General features: G+C 43.1%; 1 protein-coding gene across 7 annotated transcripts in view; it reads left to right on the top strand.

Annotated features, from left to right (window-relative positions):
• RNF214 (ring finger protein 214) overlaps window positions 1–21,756 on the top strand; it is a 39,052-nt gene extending 17,296 nt beyond the window's left edge. For 4 of the 7 annotated variants that reach the window (XM_058663863.1, XM_058663859.1, XM_058663860.1 and 1 more), the window contains exons 6-15: window positions 1,775–1,914; window positions 16,204–16,300; window positions 16,806–16,894; window positions 18,096–18,186; window positions 18,392–18,490; window positions 18,967–19,343; window positions 19,459–19,591; window positions 19,809–19,913; window positions 20,196–20,291; window positions 21,170–21,756. In XM_058663863.1, coding sequence (XP_058519846.1) covers window positions 1,775–1,914; window positions 16,204–16,300; window positions 16,806–16,894; window positions 18,096–18,186; window positions 18,392–18,490; window positions 18,967–19,343; window positions 19,459–19,591; window positions 19,809–19,913; window positions 20,196–20,291; window positions 21,170–21,235 — 1,293 coding nt within the window. In that variant the 3' untranslated portion in view covers window positions 21,236–21,756. Of the gene's footprint in view, window positions 1–1,774; window positions 1,915–16,203; window positions 16,301–16,805; window positions 16,895–18,095; window positions 18,187–18,391; window positions 18,491–18,966; window positions 19,344–19,458; window positions 19,592–19,808; window positions 19,914–20,195; window positions 20,292–21,169 lie in introns of those variants that run through there. The other 3 variants (XM_058663864.1, XM_058663861.1, XR_009245352.1) reach the window with 2 other exon arrangements.
• Window positions 21,757–22,947: the final 1,191 nt, after the last annotated feature.

Raw genomic sequence — 22,947 nt, 5'->3', positions numbered from 1 at the left:
CCGTTTCCCAGCCAGCTCCCTGCTTGTGGGCTGGGAAAGCAGTCAAGGACGACCCAAAGCCTTGGTATTCTGCACCCACATGGGAGACCAGGAGGAGGCTCGAGGCTCCTGGCTTCAGATTGGCTCAGTTGCAGCCATTGTGGTCACTTGGGGAGTGAATCTTCAGGTGCAAGATCTTCCTCTCTGTCTCTCCTCCTCTCTGTATATTTGACTTTGTAATAAAAGTAAATAAATCTTAAAAAAACCCAGAATGATATGAAAGCATTGCACAATGCATTTAGCTTATTGATTTCTGTATGAATGGAAGTTTTCTGAAACCCAGGGTAGCTGTTAATTTTATAAACGTCCTGTTATTTAACTTAAAAATTTTTAAAGATTTATTAATTTTTATTGCAAAGTCAGATATACAGAGAGGAAGAGAGACAGAGAGAAAGATCTTCCGTCCGATGATTCACTCCCCAAGTAGCTGCCATGTCTGGAGCTGAGCCAATCCAAAGCCAGGAGCAGGAGCCTGTTCCTTGTCTCCCACATGGGTGCAGGGTCCCAAGACCTTGGGCCATGCTTGACTGCTTTCCCAGGCCACAAGCAGGCAGCTGGATGGAAAGTGGTGCTGCCGGGATTAGAACCGGTGCCCATATGGGATCCCGGTTCATTCAAGGCGAAGACTAGCCGCTAGGCTACCACACAAGGCCCTTAACTTAAATTTTTAATGATTTTTCTGTAAGAGTAACATTTATGAAGAGAAAAGTAGAAACAGAGAAAGGGCTGTATTGGTTTAACTCTCAGCCGCAGTGGCCAGTGCTGGGACAATCCAGTGCCAGAAGACAGGAACTCCGTCTGGGTCTCTCATGTGGGTGGGAGGTTTACAGACACCTGAGCAATCTTCCATTAATTTCGCAGGCTGTTAGCAGGAAGCCAGATCAATATGGAGCAGCAAGGAACAAACAGGCACCTACACAGGAAGCTGGCATTCCAGGTGGCACCTTTACTTGCTGTGCCACAGCACAGGCCCTAATCTTTTTGAGAAAGTGTTTATTTAGTTTTTTAATTTACTTGAAAGACAGGCAGGGGTCTGCTATATGCTTGTTCACTCTCCCAATGCCTGCATGGCCTGGGGTTTATTCAAGCAATTATCAATAGCTGGGAATCAACCCAGTTCTCTGTGAGAGTTGCAGGAACCTGACCGCGTGAACCATCGCCACTGCCCCCCCAGGGTAGATAGTAGCAGGAAGCTGGAATTGGGAGCAGAGATAGGACTCAGACCCAGCCAATCTTCTATGGGATGCAAGCAGCCCAACTGTCAGCTTGTGTTTGACTCATTTTGCATGTGTGTGTATGTATTTGTTGTTACTGTTAAGTTGTAACAAAGGAAAACCTATTACACACAGTGTAGCAGAACTATAAGAAAACAAGACCATATTTGTTGACTGCAACGGATTCCCACCTGGTACAGGACTGCTTTTCTCAGCATTCTTGACAGGTGTTCAGTCAGGCTTTATTTCGACACCTGTAATGGAGTGCTTACTGCTTCAAAAGGTGGTATATTTCCATTTTTGGATAGTTGTGATAGAAATTCTGTCTCCTGTGGGTATCTGTGTTACTATAGCTTTCTCCCATAAGTCTCTGCCCTGGCTTTTGGAGCTGTTCATAGGTTCATCCAGTTCAGTTCAATTTACTGAAGTCAGGATGTGCATTTGTGATGGCTGAGAGTAATCTGCAGATCGGAAGAATTAACTTGTCTCCTTCTTTGTGACTACAATTGTGTGGGATTCAGGAGATACTAAAGGCTATTCAGGATGTGACAATAAAGCGAGAAGAAACAAAGAAGAAGATAGAGAAGGAAAAGAAGGAGTTTTTGCAGAAGGAGCAGGATCTGAAGGCTGAAATTGAGAAGCTTTGTGAGAAGGGCAGAAGGTAAATGATGCAAAGAATAAAACCGCTGTGTGTGTACATAAACATAAGGTACCAGTCCCATTTGTGCTTAAAGTTTTTTTTCTTGTTGGTCTAATTTTTATTTGAAGAACAAATCCACAAGTGAACATTCTGTAATGATTTTAGCTTTCCCAATGTTTGTTAGACTTAGTGGAATGATTCAGAGATTCATTGGTAGTTTGAAATAATGGCAGTGAACTCTGGAGTCCCAAATATGATCTAGATTTCTATATGCATTTAATAACTGTTTTAATTGCCTTGTAACTTAATTTTTATGTTCAAACCTTGAGAGTATTCTGAATGATATTCGTGTTATTGAGCACCAGAAGTAAACTTCAGGCAGTTGTAACCATGTTCTAGCTGCTCTAACAAGAGCAAGTAGGAATGGAAGTTAGTCAGAGTCTCAGTTTTCCAATTTTTTCCCCCAAGGTTGATTTATTTTTACCCGAAATGCAGAGTTATAAAGAAAGGATGGAGAGACAGAAAGTGTTTTGGGGAGTGTTTGCTGATTCGCTCCCCACAAGGCCATAATGGCCAGAACTGCGCAGATCCAAAGCTGGACCCTGGAACTGCTTCTGAGGCTTGCCTGTGAATACTGGGGCCCAAGGACTTGAGCCAGCATCTCCTACTTTCCCAAGCCATTAGCAGGGACCTCGGTTGGGAAGTGGAGTAGTTGGGACTCAAGGAGGCACCCATATAGGATGTTGACACCACAGGGAGAAGATTTTTAAAATGGGCTGTTTGGAAATCAAAAGAGATGGAAATATTGTGGTCACTTTATTTAGAATTTACTAAAGTAAAATTGTATTTATCAGGAAAATCTTTTGCTAATGTTAGAATGCTAAGTGAGGGCCCGGTGCAGTAACCTAGTGGCTAAAGTCCTTGCCTTTTATGTGCTGGGATCCCACATGGGCGCTGGTTCGTATTCTGGCTGCTCCACTTTCCATCCAGCTTCCTGCTTGTGGCCTGGGAAAGCAGAAGAGGACAGCCTAAAACCTTGGGACCCTGCACCTGCTTGTGAGACCTGGAAGAGGCTCCTGGCTCCTGGCTTCAGATTGGCTCAGCTCTGGCTGTAGTGGCCACTTGGGGAGTGAGCCAGAGGATGGAGGAGCTCTGTTTTTCTTTGTCTCTGTAAATCTGGATTTCCAATAAAAATAAATAAGTCTTTAAAAAAAAAAATAATGCTAAGTGAAAAGTAGCAAACTCATTTACTGCATAATTCTCCAAGTCTGAAAGATTGAAATTCTCTCTCTCTTTTTTTTTAAACTATGGAATTTGAGCATGAGAAAGAATGTGTGGGAGAGGGCCTAAGGACTTTTTAGTTGCCCTGATGAGAATCCAATGATACTAGTCCTGGAATGCAGGTCCAACATGCAGGTGATGGTTTTTCTTTTTTTTTTTTAAAGATTTATTCATTTTATTACAGCCAGATATACACAGAGGAGGAGAGACAGAGAGGAAGATCTTCCGTCCGATGATTCACTTCCCAAGTGAGCTGCAACGGACCGATGCACACCGATCCGAAGCCGGGAACCAGGAACCTCTTCCGGGTCTCCCACGCGGGTGCAGGGTCCCAATGCATTGGGCCGTCCTCGACTGCTTTCCCAGGCCACAAGCAGGGAGCTGGATGGGAAGTGGAGCAGCCAGAATACGAACCAGCGCCCATGTGGGATCCCGGGGCTTTCAAGGCAAGGACTTTAGCTGCTAGGCCACGCCGCCGGGCCCAGGTGATGGTTTTTCAGCAGTTACAAAGAGTGCACTCCAAGCAGTAGGCTGTTGTAGCCAGTGATCGCCCTGGAGCGGGTGCCGCAGGATCGCAGCAGCATGGGCCCTGCCCTCTCCTGCGTGGTCTGTGTGGGCGAAGATGAGACATGACATGGTCAGGTAGCAGCCCTGCAGCAGGTATCTTAAGGAGCAGAAGTGAAGGAAACGAGCCTGTCATTTTGCTCAAGGTCTGCTGAAGTATGTTCTTTGGGTGTGTACCCTTTACTCTGTGTTTCTGACTATATTCTTATCCATCTGATTAGCTACCATTACTAGTTGACACTAGCAGTTTTACCATGCTTTTTAGCGTCTTCAGTATCCAACTTGTTTTATGTGAATGGTGAAGAGAGAGACATAGACACATTCACACACACACACACACACATTCTCTCTCCCCCTCCCCGCTGTAACAGAAATCATCATCATTTAGTTCACTTCCCAAATACCTACAGCAGCTAAAGCTGGCATCCAGGAACTACGTGTAGGTTTCTGGTGTGGGTGGCAAGAACAGACTCACTTTAGCCATAACCATCACTTCTGCTTTCCAGAGTTTGCATTAGCGGGAATCCAGAATCAGGAAATGGAGCTAGGTGTCAAATCTTGGCGCTCTGGTGTGTAATGCAAATGTCTTAACTGCTAGACTGAATACCTACCCTCCAATTTTTGAAAAAAAAATCTATGTCACAAGCATTAGAAATGTTTTCTGTGATATTCTTTCTGTTAAATACAGAATTCACCTTTCAAGATGCAGCAAGAATAGGTATTTTGCATGTCTCTTTGTTATAACAAATGTAGGTTTACTTTAGCTTTCCATCATCCACAGGAACTACAGGCCAAAGGATTTTGGTCATTGTGTTAATCACCTTGGACTGTCACAAAAGAGTCCCACAAACTAAATAATACTTTGCTTTCTCTTCTGGAGGCTGCAGGTCCAACCTGGGAGGTTTGCTTTCTGCTGAGACCACTTTTCACGACATAACATGATTGCAATCTCATGTGGCCTTCTCCATGTGCATAGACTCCTAGTGCATCCTCTTCCTCTGAGGACATCAGCCCTATTGAATTAGGGTCCCATGCTTCTCATTGCATCAAAACTCATTTGTCTCCTTCAGAGTCCTGTCTCCACAGAAAATGGAAGTTAGAGCTTCCACAACGGCGTTTCGGGGACATGAATCATTCCAACATTGTCACAATTGCTGTTTGTAGCTCTTGGTTTCATACACTCAGCCAACATTTATTGAAACCCATGAGCCAGACATTGTGGGTCTGGAGAATAAAGAGTCCTCAAGGAATTAATTGTTAATTAGGAGAGGATTAGAACTATAAAGTAGTGTATACTGACACTGTGGTGGCAGTCTGGAAAGGCAGTGTAACCCTGTCAGCTGAGGGCACAGTGCCATTGGGTGTGATGTGTGATCTCTGATTTGATCCTGGATTAACTGAACAAAAAGTAAAGGACATTTAGGAATAATTGGGAGAAATGAATATGTGCTACAGATTATAGTAATGATGTATCCATTAAGTACTTTTGATGGAATGAGGGTATTGTTTGTTTCTGTAGAAAGCTGTTTTGTCCTTAAGTGGTCATTGCTAAGGCTGCTGATACGCAACAGTAGATGGAGCTGCCATTTGCTCACATCCTGTGTCAGAGTGCCTGGGATTGAATCTTGTCTGCTTTTTTTTTTTTAAAGGTTTGTTTATTTTTATCGCGAACTCAGATATATAGAGAAGAGGAGAGACGGAGAGGAAGATCTTACATCCAGTGATTGAGTCCCCAAGTGACCCCAATAGCTGGAGCTGAGCTGATCTGAAGCCAGGAGCTAGGAACTTCTTCCAGATCTCCCATGTGGGTGCAGGGTCCCAAAGCTTTGAGCCATCCTCGACTGCTTTCCCAGGCCACAAGCAGGGAGCTGGATAGGAAGTGGGACTGCCGGGATTAGAACCAGCGCCCAGATGGGATCCTGGCATGTTCAAGGTGAGGACTTTAGCCGCTGGGATACCATGCTGGGCCCCTTCTCTGCTTTGATCCAGCCTCCTGCTAATGCACACGGGAGGCGGATGATGATGACCCAAGTCCTCAATATAGGAGACTGATGGAGTTCCTGGCTTCTGCCTGGCCCATCTGTAAATGTTTGCATGCGTTTGGGGAGTGAACCAGCTGATACAAAAATCAGTCTCTTTTCTCTCCATCACTGTTCCTTTCATATAAATAAATCATTTGTTTAAAGAAATACACTTGTTGGGCCCAGTGCAGTAGCCTCGTGGCTAAATCCTCGTCTTGCATACGCCAGGATCCCATATTGGCGAGTTTGTATCTTGGTTGTTCACGTCCCATCCAGCTCCTTGATTATGACCTGAGAAAGCAGTCAAGGATGGCCCAAAGCCAAAGCCTTGGAACCCTATACCCCCCAGGTCGTTGCGGTCACTTGGGGAGTGAATCATTGGACGGAAGATCTTCTTCTCTGTCTCTTCTCCTCTGTGTATCTGACTTTGCAATAAAAATAAATCTTTTTTATTTATTTATTTATTAATTACATTGTATTATGTGACACAGTTTTATAGGTACTGGGATTCCCCCCACCCCCTCCCCAAACCCTCCCCCCATGGTGGATTCCTCCACCTTGTTGCATAACCACAGTTCAGATTCAGATGAGATTCCTTCATTGCAAGCATATACCAAGCATGGAGTCCAGCATCTTATTGTCCAGTTAAGTTCAACGGCTTCTTAGGGAGACCTTCTCTGGTCTGAAGGTAGAGCCAGCAGAGTATCATCCCGATCAATTAAAAGCTCCAACATACCATCAGCAACAATTTATAACGTTATGGAAGTAATTGACATAGTATTGAGTAACCAATATGTTAAAAAAAAATGCAAGTTCTTAACCACATCTTGTGTCTACTTCATTGACATTTCAATTTTAGTTTATATACAATGGGTTCTATACATCTCTGAGATCCTTGCTCAAGTGGTTCTGATAGTTCACCAGTCATGAGTCCCTGCCAGTCTTGGCATTCCAGGTACGATGAGGCTGGTGCAGAGTCCACTGATTGACATAGTCCATCATAGAGTCTCCCCTTGTCTAGCATTTCGCTGCCAACATATAGCTGAGAAAGCAGTCAAGGACGGCCCAAAGCCTTGGAACCCTGCACCCACATGGGAGATCTGGAAGAAGTTCCTAGCTCCTGGCTTCAGATCAGCTCAGCTCCAGCTATTGGGGTCGCTTGGGGACTCAATCACTGGATGTAAGATCTTCCTCTCTGTCTCTCCTCCTCTCTGTACATCTGCCTTTCCAATAAAATAAATAAATAAATATTTTTTAAAAAATCTTGATTTGATGGGGCAGGCATTGTGCCTTAGCAGATTAAACCACACATCGTAATGTCAGCATTCTGTATGGGCACTGGTTCAAGTCCTTGTTGCTCGCTTGCTTTCTTGCTTTCTTTGTTTCTAAGATTTGTTTTTATTGGAAAGGCAGATGTATGGAGAGGAGGAGAGACAGAGAGGAAGATCTTCTGTCCGATGAATTGCTCCCCAAGTGACAACAATGGCTGGAGCTGCACTGATCTGAAGCCAGGAACCTGGAAGCTTCTCCAGGTCTCCCATGAGGGTGCAGGGTCCCAAAGCTTTGGGCCGTCCTCGACTGCTTTCCTAAGCCCAAAGCAGGGAGCTGGATGGGAAGCAGAGCTGTCGGGATTAGAACCATTGCCCATATGGGATCCTGGTGTGTTGAAGGCAAGGACTTTAGCGGCTAGGACACCACATGGACCCTGTTGCTCTATTGCTAATCTAGCTTTCTGTTAATGTGCCTAGGAAAACAGTGAAAGATGGCTTAAGTGCTTGGGCTCCTATACCCTCATGGGAGGCCTGGAGAAATTTCCTAGTTTCAGCCAGGCCTAGCCCCAGCTTTTGCAGCCATTTGGGGAGTGAACCAGTTGATATAAGATCTTTTTCTGTGTCTCTCTCTCTATCTCTGTATCTGTAGCTTTCAAAGAAAATAGATCAATCTTTAAAGAAAGAAAGAAAAAGGAGGTTCGTTTACTTGAAATGCTGAGTTACAGGGAATGGTAAAGACAGAGAATATCTTCCATCCACTGGTTCACTCACCAAAAGGACACAATGACCGCGACTGTGCCAGGCAAAGGCAGGAGCTTCATCTGGGTCTCCCATTTCGGTTGCTGGAACCCAAACATGTAGGCCATCTTTGCTGTTTTTGTAGGCTGTTAGTAGGAAGTTGGAACTGGAGCAGCCGGGGCACAGACCGATGCCCATATAGGATGCCAGCCTCCCACCCGGGTGGTGACATCACCTTGTACAGAATGTCAAAACGGTGGAATGAATTTTTGGTGGGAAAAGGTAGAATAGAACTTACTTCTGAACTTGAAGTTTAGTGACAAAAGTAAACAATGCAGAGAGAAATAGTTTAGAACAGTAGTCTGGTATTTTCCAAAGCAGGTGGCCTGGAGGGGGAGTGCTTGAGGCCAGTGTTGAGACCCAGTGGCTTGAGCCACCCTGTAGCAGCAGCATTCCCTATGGGAACAGGTTTGAATCCCAGCTGCTCCACTTCCAATCAGGCTCCCTGTTAATGCCCCTGGGAAAGCAGCGGAGGAAAATCCAAGTACTTGGGCCTCTGCGCTCCTGTGGGATTCCCAGAAGAAGCTCCTGGCTTCTGCCTGGCCCCCTTCTGAATATTGTGGCCCTTTGGAGAATGAATCAGCAAATGGAAGATCTTTTTCCTCTATAACTCTGCCTGTCAAACAAATAAATACATGTTTAAAATAAAAAAATGCATTTTTAAAAAGCAGCAGGAAAGTAAATAAAAACCTAATCTGAATAACTAGCTTCAGCAATTAACATTTCTGTTAAATGGGTTTTGTTTCTCTCTTTCCTTTTGCCATCCTTCTGTCCATTCCATAATCTGATTTCTGATGCATATTAGAAGTTGTAACCATCAGTAGTAACTTTACTCATAAGCACGAATTAGATTTTAATGTTATTTATATTTTTGTGGAAATGCTTGTTTTTAGGCAAGTATGTAAATCTTAAATGTCATTCGATTGTTGTGACAAATCAGGGCTGTGTAATTCAGACCCAGTCAAGATATATAGAATGCTCTAAAACTTTACATGTGAACATAAGTTGCATATCTTCCATAACAAATAAAATCTGTTTAATGAGAATAAATGTATTTATAATTTCTTCAGTGGAGGAAACTTATTGTTCCCATTTAATTGTAATATGTTGTTTTTGTTCATGTATATGAAGAAAATAAGGCAAACAAAGTAAGTAATTAGGAAAGTATGGGCATTTGTAAAGTTCTTTTTAAAGGTACTTATGGGTGTTTGATACGTCCACAAAATTTGAGATCCTTTCCTCAGGGTGAATTGCGTTATGGAATATGAAACCATTTCAGTAACTTTTTCTTCCATGTTAAAACCCACTGTTTTTTTTTTTTTTAAGATTTATTTATTTTTATTGGAAAGGCAGATGTACAGAGAGGAGGAGAGACAGAGAAGATCTTCAGTCTGCTGATTCATTCCCCAAGCAGCCACAATGGCCAGAGCTCAGCCAAAGCCTCAAGCCTCTTACTTTCTCTTCTCTATAGATTTGCCTTTCAAATAAAAATGAATCAATCTGAAAGAAAGAAAGAAAGAAAGAAAAAAAGAAAAAGAAAAGAAAAAGAAAAAAGAAAAGAGAAAAGAAAGAAGCTGTATCTGGGTTTCTCGTGATGGTAGTAGGGGACAGGGTGGGGGAATCCCGGCTTGGTGGCTCAATAGGGTAACCCTCTGTCTTGCAGTTCTGGCATCTATGTGGATGCCAGTTCTAGTCCTGACTTCTCTACTTCCTATCCAGCTCTCTGCTTATGACCTGGAAAAGTGGATGGCCCAAATCCTTGGGATCCTACAACCCACATGGGAGAACTGGAGAAAGTTCCTGACTCTGTCTTCAGATCAGCTCAGTTCAGGGTGTTGCAAACATTTGGGGAAGTGAAGCAGTGGATGGAAGATCTTTCTCTCTTTCGCCTTCTCTCTCTAAGCCTATCTTTCAATAAAATGAATAAATTTTAACAAAAAGAAACCGTAAGACAGAGAGGAAGGCCTCCATCCAAGGGATCATTACCCAAATAGCTGCAGTGGCCCAGGATGGTTCAGTCTTGAAGCCTGGAGCCAGCAGCTTCTGGGTCCAGGAGCACTTGGGCAGTCCCTCGCAGCTTGCCTGGGTGTATTGCTGGGAAGCTGGATAGGAAGTAGAACAGCCAGGATGGAGACCGGGTACCCACATGGAATATTGAAGGTTACGGCTTTACCAGGTAATTGATGCCAGCTCCAGTAAATACTTGGGGGGGTGGGAAAAAGAAGAAAGAAGTCTCTCTTTGTCTCTCCTTCTCTGCTTTCGAATAACAATAGGATAAATCCAGTGGCCTTCATGGTGGCTTATTGAGATAATCCTCTGCCTTGTAGTGCTGACATCCCTTATAGGCACTGGTTTGTGTCCCAGCTGCTCCATTTCCAATCAGGCTCCCTGCTTGTGGCTTGGGAAAGCAGTTTAGGATACTCCTAGCTTTGGATTGATTTAGCTGTGGTCATTGCAGCTGTTTGGGGAGTGAACCAGTATGTAAGATCTTTGTCTCTCTCCTCTTTGTAAATCTCACTATCAAGTAAAAATAAATCTTAGGAAGATCAAGTAGCTAATACCTGAACCAATACTGACAGTGGGTGTGGACATGCCAAGCAGCAGCTTAAGTGGCTCGTCCATGGTGGCTGATCTGTAGATAAAGTTTTAACTGTCTTCAGATTTACAGCAAAACTTTCAAACCAGTGAGTTATTTTATCACTTAAAACTGACATGACCATGATTCATCTTACTGACTTTTCATCAAGTAGTCATGAAGTAGTGTCAGGCACGAGACGTTGTACTTTTCCATCTAATGAAGTGTTGTAATTTGCCTGGGCAAGATCCTTCAGTGCCTTTTTCATTGCTGACTTACAAAGCAGTAAAAGTCCCAGCCTTAAAAGAATTCCCTTGGGGCCTGGCTTGATAGCCTAGTGGCCAAATCCTTGCCTACGTTATCCAGGATCACATATGAACATTGGTTTGTGTCCTGTCTGCTCCACCTCCCATCCAGCTCCCTGCTTGTAGCCTGAGAATTCAGTGGAGGACCACCCACACCCTTGGCACCCTGCCACTGTGTGGGAGACCAGGAGGAAGCTCCTGGCTTCAGATCAGCTCTGCTCTGGCCATTGTGGCCACATGGAGAGTGAAACAGCTGATGGAAGATCTTTCTCTGTGTATCTCCTTTTCTCTGTTTATCTGCCTTCCCAATAAAAGAAAAAATAAAAAAAATAAAATCTTAAAATTCACCTGGGCCAGGATGGTAGCATAACTGACTGACCAGTCCTTACACTGAGGCACCAGCATTCTGTATGGGTGTTAGTTTGGGTCCTGGCTGCTCCATTTCCAATCCAACTCCCTGCTCTTGTGCTTCAGGAAACAGCAGAAAATGACCACAAGTGTTTGCATCCCTGCCATGCATGGAGTTTTAGGCTCTTGGCTTTGACCATGTCTAACTGTGATTGTTGTGGTCATTTGGAGAATGAACCTGCAGATAGAAGTCCTTTTCTTAAATTATTTTTGAGGATTAATTTATTTTTGTTTGAAAGTTAGATTTTGTAGAGAGAAGAAGAGAGATATTTTTCTTTGTCTGGTTCACTCCCAGATGGCCGCAGTGACCAGAACTGTGCTAATCCAAAGCCAATAGCTAAAAGTTTCTTGTTCATCTCCCATGCAAGTGCAGGTGTCCAAGGACTTGTACCATGTTCACTGCAGGCCATAAGCAGGGGGTTGGATCAGAAGTAGAACATCCAGAACTTAAACCAGTGCCCATTTGGGATGCTGACACTGCAGGCTTAGGATTATCAACCTACAAGACCACTACACAGGCACCATAAAATATTTTAATTTTTAAAAAAATATTTATTTTGGGCCTGATGCAGTGGCTTAGTGGCTAAAGTCCTCGCCTTGCATGCACTGGGATCCCACATGGGCACTGGTTCATGTCCTGGTGGTCCCGCTTCTCATCCAGCTCTCTGCCTGTGGCCTGGGAAAGCAGTCAATTACAGGCCAGGGCTTTGGGACCCTCATCCATAAGGGAGAGCCAGAGGAGGCTCGAGGCTCCTGGTTTCAGATTGACTCAGTTCCGGCCATTGCAACTGCTTGGGGAGTGGATCAGCAGATGGAAGATCTTCCTCTATGTCTCTCCTTCTCTGTATATATTTGATTTTCCAATAAAAATAAATAAAGGTTAAAAATTACAATATTTTGGGCCTGGCGCGATAACGTAGCAGTTAAGGTCCTGGCATTGAACACACTGGGATCCCATATAGGCGCCGGTTCTAATCCCGGCAGCTCCACTTCCCATCCAGCTCCCTGCCTGTGGCCTTGGAATGTAGTCAAGGACGGCCCAAGACTTTGAAACCCTGCTCCCAAGTGGGAGACCTGGAGGAGGCGCCTGTCTTCGGATTGGCTCAGCTCCAGCTGTTGCGGCTGCTTGGGGAATGAACCATCGGATGGTAGATCTTCCTCTATGTCTCTCCTCTCTATATATTTGACTTTTCAATAAAAACAAATAAAGCTTGAAAATTAGAATATTTTATTTCTTTTCCTTTTTCTTTTTTTTTTTTTCTTCCCTTGGGCCATTTTCAGTAGCTTTCCCAGGCCATTAGCAGTAGCCTGGATTAGTAGTGGGGCAGTTGAGGCTCAAGCTGGTACTCATGTAGATGCTCATGTTGCAGGAGGACGTTGAACTTGATATGCCATAACACTAACGCCAATTATTTTTTCCTTTAAGAAAAGTTAATTTGTTTCCGTTCTCCCATAAGTGAGATAAATCTTGGCTAGTTTGCACTTTCTTAGGTTCTTTAGACTTGTACATTGTATCTTTCCCACTTCCACTCCCTTCACTCTCTAAAAAGATTTATTTATTTGAAAAGTAGAGTGACAAGCAGGAAAAGAGATTATCTTTCCATCTGCTGATTGAGTCCCCAGATGGCTGTGGGAATGAGGGGGGCAGGGGCCAGCTAAAATTGGGACCCAGGGGCTCCATCTGGATTTCCTACATGGGTGGCAGAGAGCTTGAACACTTGGAGCATCTTTCATTGTGTTTCCAGGCACGTTATCAGGGAATTAGAGGGAAGCAGTACAGCCAAGTTTTGAACTTACAATTCCATATGGGATGCTAGTATCACAGGTGGCAGCCTAACCTATCGTGTTACAGTGCTGCGCTCTTCCTTGCTTTGAGCCGGTAATTCATTTTGAAATACCAGAATAACATTAAACATTTTTTTTTTATTTCAGAAGAAAATATTAAATTCTAAAATAGTGTATTTTGAATATGATTTTAAAAATTAAAAAAAAAATTTAAGTACTGTTTTTTTCCCAGGCCTTCAAATATGCTGGATCATAGTACTGTGTTTTGGAAACTGCTACTTCATGCATGTGTCTTCTAGTACTTTCTGTGCTACTGATTCTCTCACTTGGATTATCAGCCCTGAATATACTGTAGCACTCTGGACTTGTACTCCTACTGCCTGCTGAACTGCTTAGCTAGGTCCTTGCTCACTGTTTGGCCTACGTACATGCTGTTTGTTCTATGCAGATTTCAAATGTGCCATTTATTCGCCTTGGCCAATAATTAAATTATGAGCTTCATGTGGCAAGAAGTAGGGGTCTTTAGACCCCAGGTTTTAGAATGCTGTCACACTTAAGCTGCTGTAGAGATGTTGAATTAAATTGAATGTAGGAAGAATTTGTAGCAGAATAGAAGTTTTCTGCTACTGCCTGATTTTATCTGTTCTGCGCTGGTTAGTATTCAGTTTGAACAAAAAGCATTTCAAAACCTACTCCTGGGTTTGGGGGATATACCCTCTGGATGCTGTAGCTCACCCCTTTATATTGAATGAGTTAATATACAGTGATAGGCTACAGCAGCCACAAGTCCCTTGTTAGGAACTACAAAAACTAGAATTGTACAATCTGGTAGGATTTATTCAGTTGAACCATCAGTACCTGAAATATGCAAATCAACAGAAGCATGGGACTTGAAAGAAATTAAAATAAGAACCTCAAAAATGAAATATACCTAGTGGATTTTTTTTTAAGCCACTACTAAAGGAAGTGGATTTTTAGATCTTGGGCTGCAGCTGGTACACATGAGTGATGTGAAATCTGATGGACATGTGTTAATAAGTTGGTTAATGTAGGGTCTAAATCTGAGTGTTTCTACAGCTGTATTTGAGAACTTCTTAACCATTTTTGTTTTGGTTGTTACTGGATCCTTTGGTTTTGTTAGATCCTAATAAGGAAACACAGCTATATCCCCAATGGCAAAAGTGTGTGTTTGAGTGCATGTGTGTATGTGTGTGTGTATGTGATGTCTCCATTGACAGAATAGGGTTTTTTTTTAATATAAGTGTGTATTTGTAGTTGAAAAGTGTATTTAGTAGAAGTTAAGGCTATTCAGTAAACACCGATTACCTTTAAGCATAACTTCAGTCACAAAAGACGACTGTCATGTAGTTTCCTACAGTTGTCCCATTGTTAAAGAGTGAATAGATGGGTCATTGACTCACCAGTGTATTCCACATATTATGGTATGAGGATCTTCATATTTTGACACCTAAAGATTATGTGTTGATACTGCAGGAAAACAAAGCTACCTTTAAACCTTTTTCTAGACAGGAAGTTGCTTTGGGCAGGAGAATCCATGGAGATTGGCAGAAAATGTCCACGTACTCATTTCTGTTCACTGAATAGACCTTGACAGTAATGGGCAGCCTTCCGACAGTGAATGAATGAATGTGTGTGTAACATCGGACTTAGCCCTGTATCTGTGAACTGGAGCACAGAGATGTTTAGAAGATTGGCCTAAAGCAAGAATATAAGACGGGACCTCAGAAACTTCTTTTTAAGTAAATTGCTCTTTTAAAAAAGCAGAAGGGGAATTAAATTTTCTCACTGAGGAGAAGTGAAAATATTTCTGTTAAGATGTACATCCTTTGAAGCTATTCTTCCTATTTTTACCTTTTTAAAATCCATTGGAAAGAACATTTTATACCTTTCTATCCTCTTATCTGCATAATCCATGCTTTTAGCTATAAAACTTTATAGTTAAGATTAATATAAGGACTTTGTGGGGTTTTAAAAAATATTTACTTATTATTTATGTATTTATTTGAAAAGTACACTTAGAGAAGGAGATGGAGAGAAAGGTGTCTTCTATTCACTGGTTCATTCCCTAAACGCCACACTGGCAGAGCTGGTCCTATCTGAGTCAGGGATCAGGAGTTTCTGGGTCTCCCACATGGGTGCAGGGGCCCAAGCACTTGGGTGGTCATCTGCTTTTCCAGACACATTGTCAGGAAGTTGTATTGGAAATGGAGCAGCCAGGATTTGAACCAGGGCCCATGTGGGATGCTGGCACTGCAGGCAGTGGCTTCTTTTGCTGGCTTTGTGCCTTAATGGCCTTCAGGCTTGAATCAGCTGATCACTGTCCAGGGCACAGAAATTCTCGTATTATATGAAATCCCTTAGTGTTAGGCGTCCTGGAACAATGTCTCTCCAGTCTTGAGTGTGAATACTACGCTTCAGGGATGGGGATGGGAGTGTGTAAGAAAGGAGGAAATCAGTGAAAAAGGAGCATGTAGAAAAGCATTTGTTTCCTTTTGAAGAATGTTCACTGTAGTTAAAAAAACTTGAAACTTGTAGGTCAGGATCTGTTAGGAAGTTAATTGCTCGGGATTGTGTTAGAGACCAATATTCAATAGACTGTGATTCTGCTGTCCATTGCCCATAGCAGGGACAAAGTGGGAAACAAGAGGACTGCCATCACAGTCTGAACCCCCTTGAACACAGAGGAGTATTGTGCCTTCAGGGTGGATTTTGGTTCTAAGATATACTCTTTGTTGGGCCCGGCGGCGTGGCCTAGCAGCTGAAGTCCTCGCCTTGAAAGCCCCGGGATCCCATATGGGCGCCGGTTCTAGTCCCGGCAGCTCCACTTCCCATCCAGCTCCCTGCCTGTGGCCTGGGAAAGCAGTTGAGGACGGCCCAATGCATTGGGACCCTGCACCCGCGTGGGAGACCCAGAAGAGGTTCCAGGTTCCCGGCATCGGATCGGCGCGCATGGCCCGTTGCGGCTCACTTGGGGAGTGAATCATCAGACGGAAGATCTTCCTCTCTGTCTCTCCTCCTCTGTGTATATCTGGCTGTAATAAAATGAATAAATCTTTAAAAAAAAAAAGATATACTCTTTGTCCTTAGCAAGTAGAGATGTGAAGATTTGTGGTTTCAAATACAGGGCATTTATGCAGTTGTAGACCACTTTATCTGTAGTTAATACTTACAGACTTCCTGTAGCTAACCTGAAGACCAGTTGTGGGTTGTACTTATGCCTTGGTATGCTTCAACAAGCTCATCTTTCTTCCCTTAGTCTTAGTCTTGGTTTCTTGTTACAGAGAGGTGTGGGAAATGGAACTGGATAGACTCAAGAATCAAGATGGTGAAATAAATCGGAACATTATGGAAGAGACAGAACGGGCCTGGAAGGCAGAGGTAAGAGCCAATGTCTTTTTTCTTTCGTCCTTTCTTTTTTTTTTTTAACAATCTTAGTTGACTAGGGTGAAAGGGTCAAGGGCTATAGGAAAGTGGGTAATACCATTATTTCCACACTAATATCATTTTTTTCCCTGTTTCTGGGGTCAGGGGAGAAACAAAGGGAGAAGCCCCACTCAGCCTCCCACCCATCCCAGGTCCCTGATGTGGGGCATGCTCCGAGGGTCCTGCTCATGCAGTTTTTAATAGTTCAACAGTTCTGAATTGCTGCCAGTCTCGCAGTTCCAATTGCGATGAAATCTATTCAGAATCCACTGGCTGACAAGAGCCAGTGTCTTGAAAGCTTTGCTCTTGGGTTTTCATTAGGTTTGTTATGCTTCGGGTATAATTAAAAAAAATAAGGAAAAGCCAGGGAGCATTTGTTTTTAACTTTTGCAGATGATTTTGTGTATGTTAAATTACTTAATAAAGTGTGTGTGTCTGTGTGTATGTGTGGTTTCCTTAGATTTTGTCACTAGAGAGCCGAAAGGAGTTGCTGGTATTGAAGCTAGAAGAAGCAGAAAAGGAGGCAGAACTGCATCTTACTTACCTCAAGTAAGTACCCCTCCCTCGTATTTTTTTTAAAGATTTATTTATTTATTTATTTATTTACTTATTTATTTAAAAGATAGAATAACAGAGAGAGAGAGATAGAATGATCTTCCATTTAGTTCACTCCCCGAACGACCACAATAGCCTGGTTTGGGTCAGGCCAAAAGTAGGAGTCAGAAATGTCATCTTAGTCTCCCCCTTGGGTGGCAAGAGCCCAAGCACTTGGGTCATCATCCACTGCCTTCCTCATGAATCAGCAGGAAGTTGGACCAAAAGCTGTTATCAAACTGGCATTCTGATGGGGGATGCAAGCAGCAGCTTAACCTACTGGCCCACATAGCCTGCCATGTATTGCATTATTTTTAATATTTTCCTTCCAGACTTCGTTACTCAACCAGAAATTTTTTAGGATTTGGTTTCATTCTTTTCCCAACCTCTTTCCTCAGCCCATCGGCAGCTCCTGCTTTCTCTTCAGATTCTGTTCAAATTCTGACTGCTTCTCACCAGCTCCCACTTTGAAAACTTCTACCACACTCAAGGCTACTAGTATCTCATCTGGATTACTGCACTAGCTTTCTAATGGCTCCCCCTGCTTCCATTCTAAGCATCTTACTGTATGATGGCACCATTGAGCCATCCCGTCACTTTTCCATTCTAAGATCTTAGTGGTCATGAAGTTTACTTGTTTATCTCTTTAAGTTTTTGAACCAATCTGATGCTCATTCTCTCTTCAGGAACTTTAAGGCTATCTCTGTGCAGTAGTATTTGCTCCGTGATTTCTCTTCCCATTTCAGAAATTTCCTCATTCTCTAATTCTTCCTTTCTGCAGTTTTATAGTTTTGCACATTTATGGTATTATTTCCATTTAGATAGGCAACATGTTAAGCTGTTAAAGCATATTTATGGTCATGGAGGTTTGTTTCTTGGGTAATCACTTCTCTTCTTTCTAAGATGGAGTTTGGAAGACTCATTGCGGCATTTCCAGGCAGACCAGAACCCTCTCTCTGTGGTTGGTCCTCATTCTAGAATAATTGCTTTAAGAGATGGTACAGTTAAAGGGAGGCAGATGGCTTGGATTGTTGGGCTGTTTCTGTATCCTCTCCTGCCTCTTTTTCAGACTCATTAGCTAACTACAGCTTGCTATCTCAGAGAAATCAGAATTGGCTTTCTTTAATTTGTAAACCTTCTGTTGATTTCTTGAAAGGTCAACTCCCCCAACACTGGAGACAGTTCGTTCCAAACAGGAGTGGGAGACGAGACTGAATGGAGTTCGGATAATGAAAAAAAATGTTCGGGTAAGTGTAGTAATGGGTGACCATTTGGTCAGCATTAGTTTCTGCTTAAACCTCCTGGTGATAGAGAGATAGTAACCTTTTACATTGCTTTTGGACTGGTCCTACCTGCTTCTCTTTTCCTTAACAATGGGTGGTATTCTCTCTAAATTGGCTCACTAGCCCAGCAGTAGAGAATAATCCTTTCTTTTCTTCCCATTTCCCCCAGGACCAGTTTAATAGCCACATCCAGCTAGTGAGGAATGGGGCCAAACTGAGCAGCCTTCCTCAAATCCCTACTCCCACTTTGCCTCCACCCCCATCAGAGGTAAGAGAGCTGGCTTTAGGGACTCCACTGTTCTTTGGTTGTAGTGGAGACAGATCTTCTGCTTGTTCTTTTTATGAAGGTGATAGAATAATACAAGAGTTACTCATTGATTTCTGCTCCAATTTCCTGAACTAACTTTTTTGAAAGCCAGGGAGATAGTTATACAGGCAAACGGAGATCTCCCATTTGCTTGTTCATTACCCAAATGCCTGCAAGAGCCTGGGCTTAGGTCAGGCTGAAGCCAAAAGCTGGAACTCAATCTGGGTTTATGTGGGTGGTTGGCCAGTGGAGCTGTTGCTTGCTGCCTTCCAGGGTGCACAGAAGCAGGAAGCTGGAATTGGGAGCAGAGCTAGAACTCAAACTCAGGCACTCCAGGATGGAGTTTGCACACCCCAGATGGCGTCTTTACCTCTGTGTCACACCTGCCCCTCCTAAATTTTCATTTTCTCTTGTCCTCTACCTGTTCCTCTCTGCAGACAGACTTCATGCTTCAGGTGTTTCAGCCCAACCCCTCTCTGGCTCCTCGGATGCCCTTCTCCATTGGGCAGGTCACAATGCCCATGGTTATGCCCAGTGCAGATCCCCGTTCCTTATCTTTCCCAATCCTGAACCCTGCCCTTTCCCAACCCAATCAACCTTCCCCACCCCTTCCTGGCTCCCATGGGAGAAATAGCCCTGGCTTGGGTTCCCTTGTCAGCCCCCACAGTCCACACATGCCCCCTGCTGCCTCCATCCCGCCTCCCCCAGGCTTGGGCGGTGTTAAGACTTCCACTGAATCTCCCCGGCCCCAACCAGTAGACAAACTGGAGAAGATCCTGGAAAAGCTGCTGACTCGGTTTCCACAATGCAATAAGTAAGTATCTTTAAAGATGAATTAAAGTATCATTGTCAGAGAAATGTGTCTGGATTAGAGTAGGGGAGGTTTCACGGGTACAACATAGGATCTCCCTCACTATGTTTTTCCTTAGGGCCCAGATGACCAATATTCTGCAGCAAATCAAGACAGCACGTACCACCATGGCAGGCCTGACCATGGAGGAGCTGATCCAGTTGGTAGCTGCACGGCTGGCTGAACATGAGCGAGTGGCAGCAAGTACTCAGGTAAGATAAGTTGCCTGGGAAAGAACTTAGGCCTATTGAGAAGATGAGGGACAGGTATGTTTCAGAAAAACTTGGAGTGGGAAGAAGCATTGCAGTAGGGTTAGCTATTATCTAGTTGCTTTCTTCCTTTGTTGGACTGGGAAGTAAATTATTTCGTTTTGTTATATGCTCTGTTACCCAGACTCTTCCTTTACTCTGACAATGTTTCCACCCACAGTCACTTGGTCGGATTCGAGCCTTGTACCCTGCTCCACTGGCCCAAATCAGTACCCCAATGTTCTTGCCTTCTGCCCAAGTTTCATATCCGGGAAGGTCTTCACATGTAAGACTCTTTTTCTTGGAACACTGAAGTATGTAGAAGCTGGGGTAAGGGGGATGGGGTTATGGGTGCAGTGCAGGAAGAAAACATCTTGTCAGCTTGCTTATTTTCAATCCTATGACAACATGTAGGTACTTTAGCAAAGAATCTCTGGACTCACTTCTTTTGATGTAAAATTTTTTCTGCCCTTGGGGCCTATTCTGACAAGCGTACATGGAATTAGGGGTGTGAAAATCAGGAAGGCCTGGCAGTTCCTTACTTTGTGATCCTGCCTCTGTTCTGCAGGCACCAGCCACCTGTAAGCTGTGTTTGATGTGCCAGAAATTTGTCCAGCCCAATGAGCTGCACCCAATGGCATGCACCCATGTGCTACACAAAGAGGTAGGCACTACATACATCCTCATTTTCTTCTCTTCCAACAGCAGAGATGCTTTTCTTGAATGTTTTACTATGCTCATGTTCACCGTTAATGTCTGATCATAATATTTTCTGTAAATTGTGGCTTAAACAACACCAGAATTCAGAATAGTACAGTTGAAATTTCCCGGCTCATTTTTACTCCAGTCCCTTCAGGGCACTGGATAAGCAGTTACACTAGAGCAATGATGGCTTCTTAGAAAATGGCAATAAAAGGTATGCTGGAACATACCTAATGTTTTTTTGTTTTGTTTTGTTTTTGTTTTTTTTTTAAGATAGTATTGCCAGTAGACTTGGTTTAGATGAAAGGAATGGACTCGAGATCCTGAATATGAGATGAGTAACTCCATTAACAGAATAGCTGGGGAGGTCTGCCTCTTCAGGATGATCTTTACAGACAAGTCATTCCTTGTCTTACTGTGTTGCCAGGGAGAGTTATATCAGCAGAATGGAAAACATTTTAATTGTTTTGTTTTGTTCATTATTTTTCTACAAGAGGTAGACTCAGATTTTTGCCTGAATTCATGGTATGAAGAGGTCCTGAATACTTGAGGATGACAGGCGTTGGCAGATAGAACACCTCTTAGGCCAACTGGATGATAAAGTGGAAAAAAAGTCACATCCAGTACTCAACAGAGAGCAGCTTCATGACTGTTCTCAGCTGATTGCAATAATGTGCTTTGTAAAACATACCTTGCTTTTGGGGATAGCAGCCGTTGAAATTGTCCTCCTATCCTCCCACAGTAAGAACTTTTCTGACTAGACCTTGTTGAGCCTTAGTGGCTCTTTCCTTTCTTCCATTTCCCCTGATAAACCTGAGGTGTATCTTTCTTTCTTTCCAGTGTATCAAATTCTGGGCCCAGACCAACACAAATGACACTTGTCCCTTTTGTCCAACTCTGAAATGATGGACCTGACTGGGGAGAAAGAAGAGGAGAAATTGATGTGAACAGGAAGCACGGGTTCAAGATTTCTAAAACTCTATATTTATACAGCAACATATACTCATGCCATGTACATTTTTATTATATAGGTGATGTGTGTATAGAAAGTCTGTATTCAAATGGTCGTAAATGAAAGTGTGTATATTATGCTGAAACAGTCTCCCCCTCATCTTGCAATTCTTTGGGGGATGCAGATTGCAGGGGAGAGATTTAGTTTGGCCTTGAAATTATGATATCCCTACCCAGGGCTGCTTTAAATTACAATATAAAAACCATCTAGGAAGCTGTTTTTGCGCTAAGGCCATCCTGCTTTGGTTTGTGTCAGCCTCCAGTCCATTTTCTTGCAGCTTCTGTCTGCAGATTTGAAGCCTGGTGCTCACCTGCTGTCCAGCCAGATGCCTTGCTTACCAAAGGCCTGCAGAAGCTGCAGTGTTGTTCCAGCCACTCCATTCCCAATAGTTACGAGACCCAGTGAGTGAAGAAAATTATAACCCTAATAGTTTGACTTTTCATTGAATATTTACTGTGTTAATTCTCATTATTTATACGTAGACATTAGGTTTACAGAATAACCTATCTTACATCAGCAAAATTAACAGTCCAAGAATAAGAACATAACCGGGTCCTATTTCCCTCAAACCCCAAGCAATAATTTTTTGTCCACCCTACCTCCTTGACAGAAATTAAGACAACCCACATGTTTTTCCTGACCCAAGCCATTTTTTACTGGCAGTGGCTGGCCATCTAGTCAAGCTCTGATTGACAAGCTTTATGAAGTCCTCATCCATTCCCATTTACCTGTGGTCTCTCAACCTCCTTCCCAACAAAGGTTAAGGCAGTTGGTTCACAACCAAGTCATTTGGTGACCTTGGATAGGCTCTGGACAGGCACTGGGGTGAGGAGACCTCTGTGCAGAATTACTTACGGGTTTAATTTTTCAAGCAGGAAAGCTATGGGGGACATGTTTGCTGTCCTAGAGGAAATGGAAACCAAAGTGATAAGAAGAAAGGAGGTTGGATTTCGAGTGTCTAAATCATTTGTTCTTTGGCTAAGAACCTGGACTAGATCATTTTTCCACCCCTGCTTTTTGAGCACTCTGTTGAGGTTTTCTCTCAGAAAGCTTAGGATTCTAGCTCTGAATCTCCTCCTATCCTTTTACCTTTACTCCTGTAGGAAATTGCTTCAGCTCCATTCTCTTTTTGAATTAAACAAGTAGAAACCAAGTGTTAGTAAAAAATAATGATAAATAATTGTGTTCAGGGGAGGGACATCATTATATTAGCAGCAACTAAATTTTTCCCATTTGGGGACCTGGAAGTGCTTATTGGTACCAGTAATACTTACCAGGATAGCGACAACTTTACCTTTCAGATCTAACTAAATTTTCTCTTTGTTATTGTTTTCCTTCTCTGTCTTCCATCTCTGCCTTTCAGCTGCTGGGTGAACTCTTTTTTCTCTTACTTGCTCATGTTCCGCATCTCGTCAAGTGATTACAATGGCCTGAGTACTCCATTCTTTAGCGGTCAGGTGACCTACTTTCTTTGGTTAATGAAATATTACCATCTCTAGTTTGGTAGCTGTCATGAACAGTGGTGGCAAAATACAAGACCAGTTCCTTGGTTCTTTTCATTTGAGGGGACTCACTTTTTCACTGTTATAGTAAGGTTTCTCTCTTC

Source organism: Ochotona princeps, chromosome 4 (assembly GCF_030435755.1).
Source record: "Ochotona princeps isolate mOchPri1 chromosome 4, mOchPri1.hap1, whole genome shotgun sequence".
In the NCBI taxonomy this organism is placed as follows: Eukaryota; Metazoa; Chordata; class Mammalia; order Lagomorpha; family Ochotonidae; genus Ochotona; species Ochotona princeps.
Note: the sequence above shows the minus strand (reverse complement) of the source record. Positions and strands in the feature narration are given on the sequence as shown.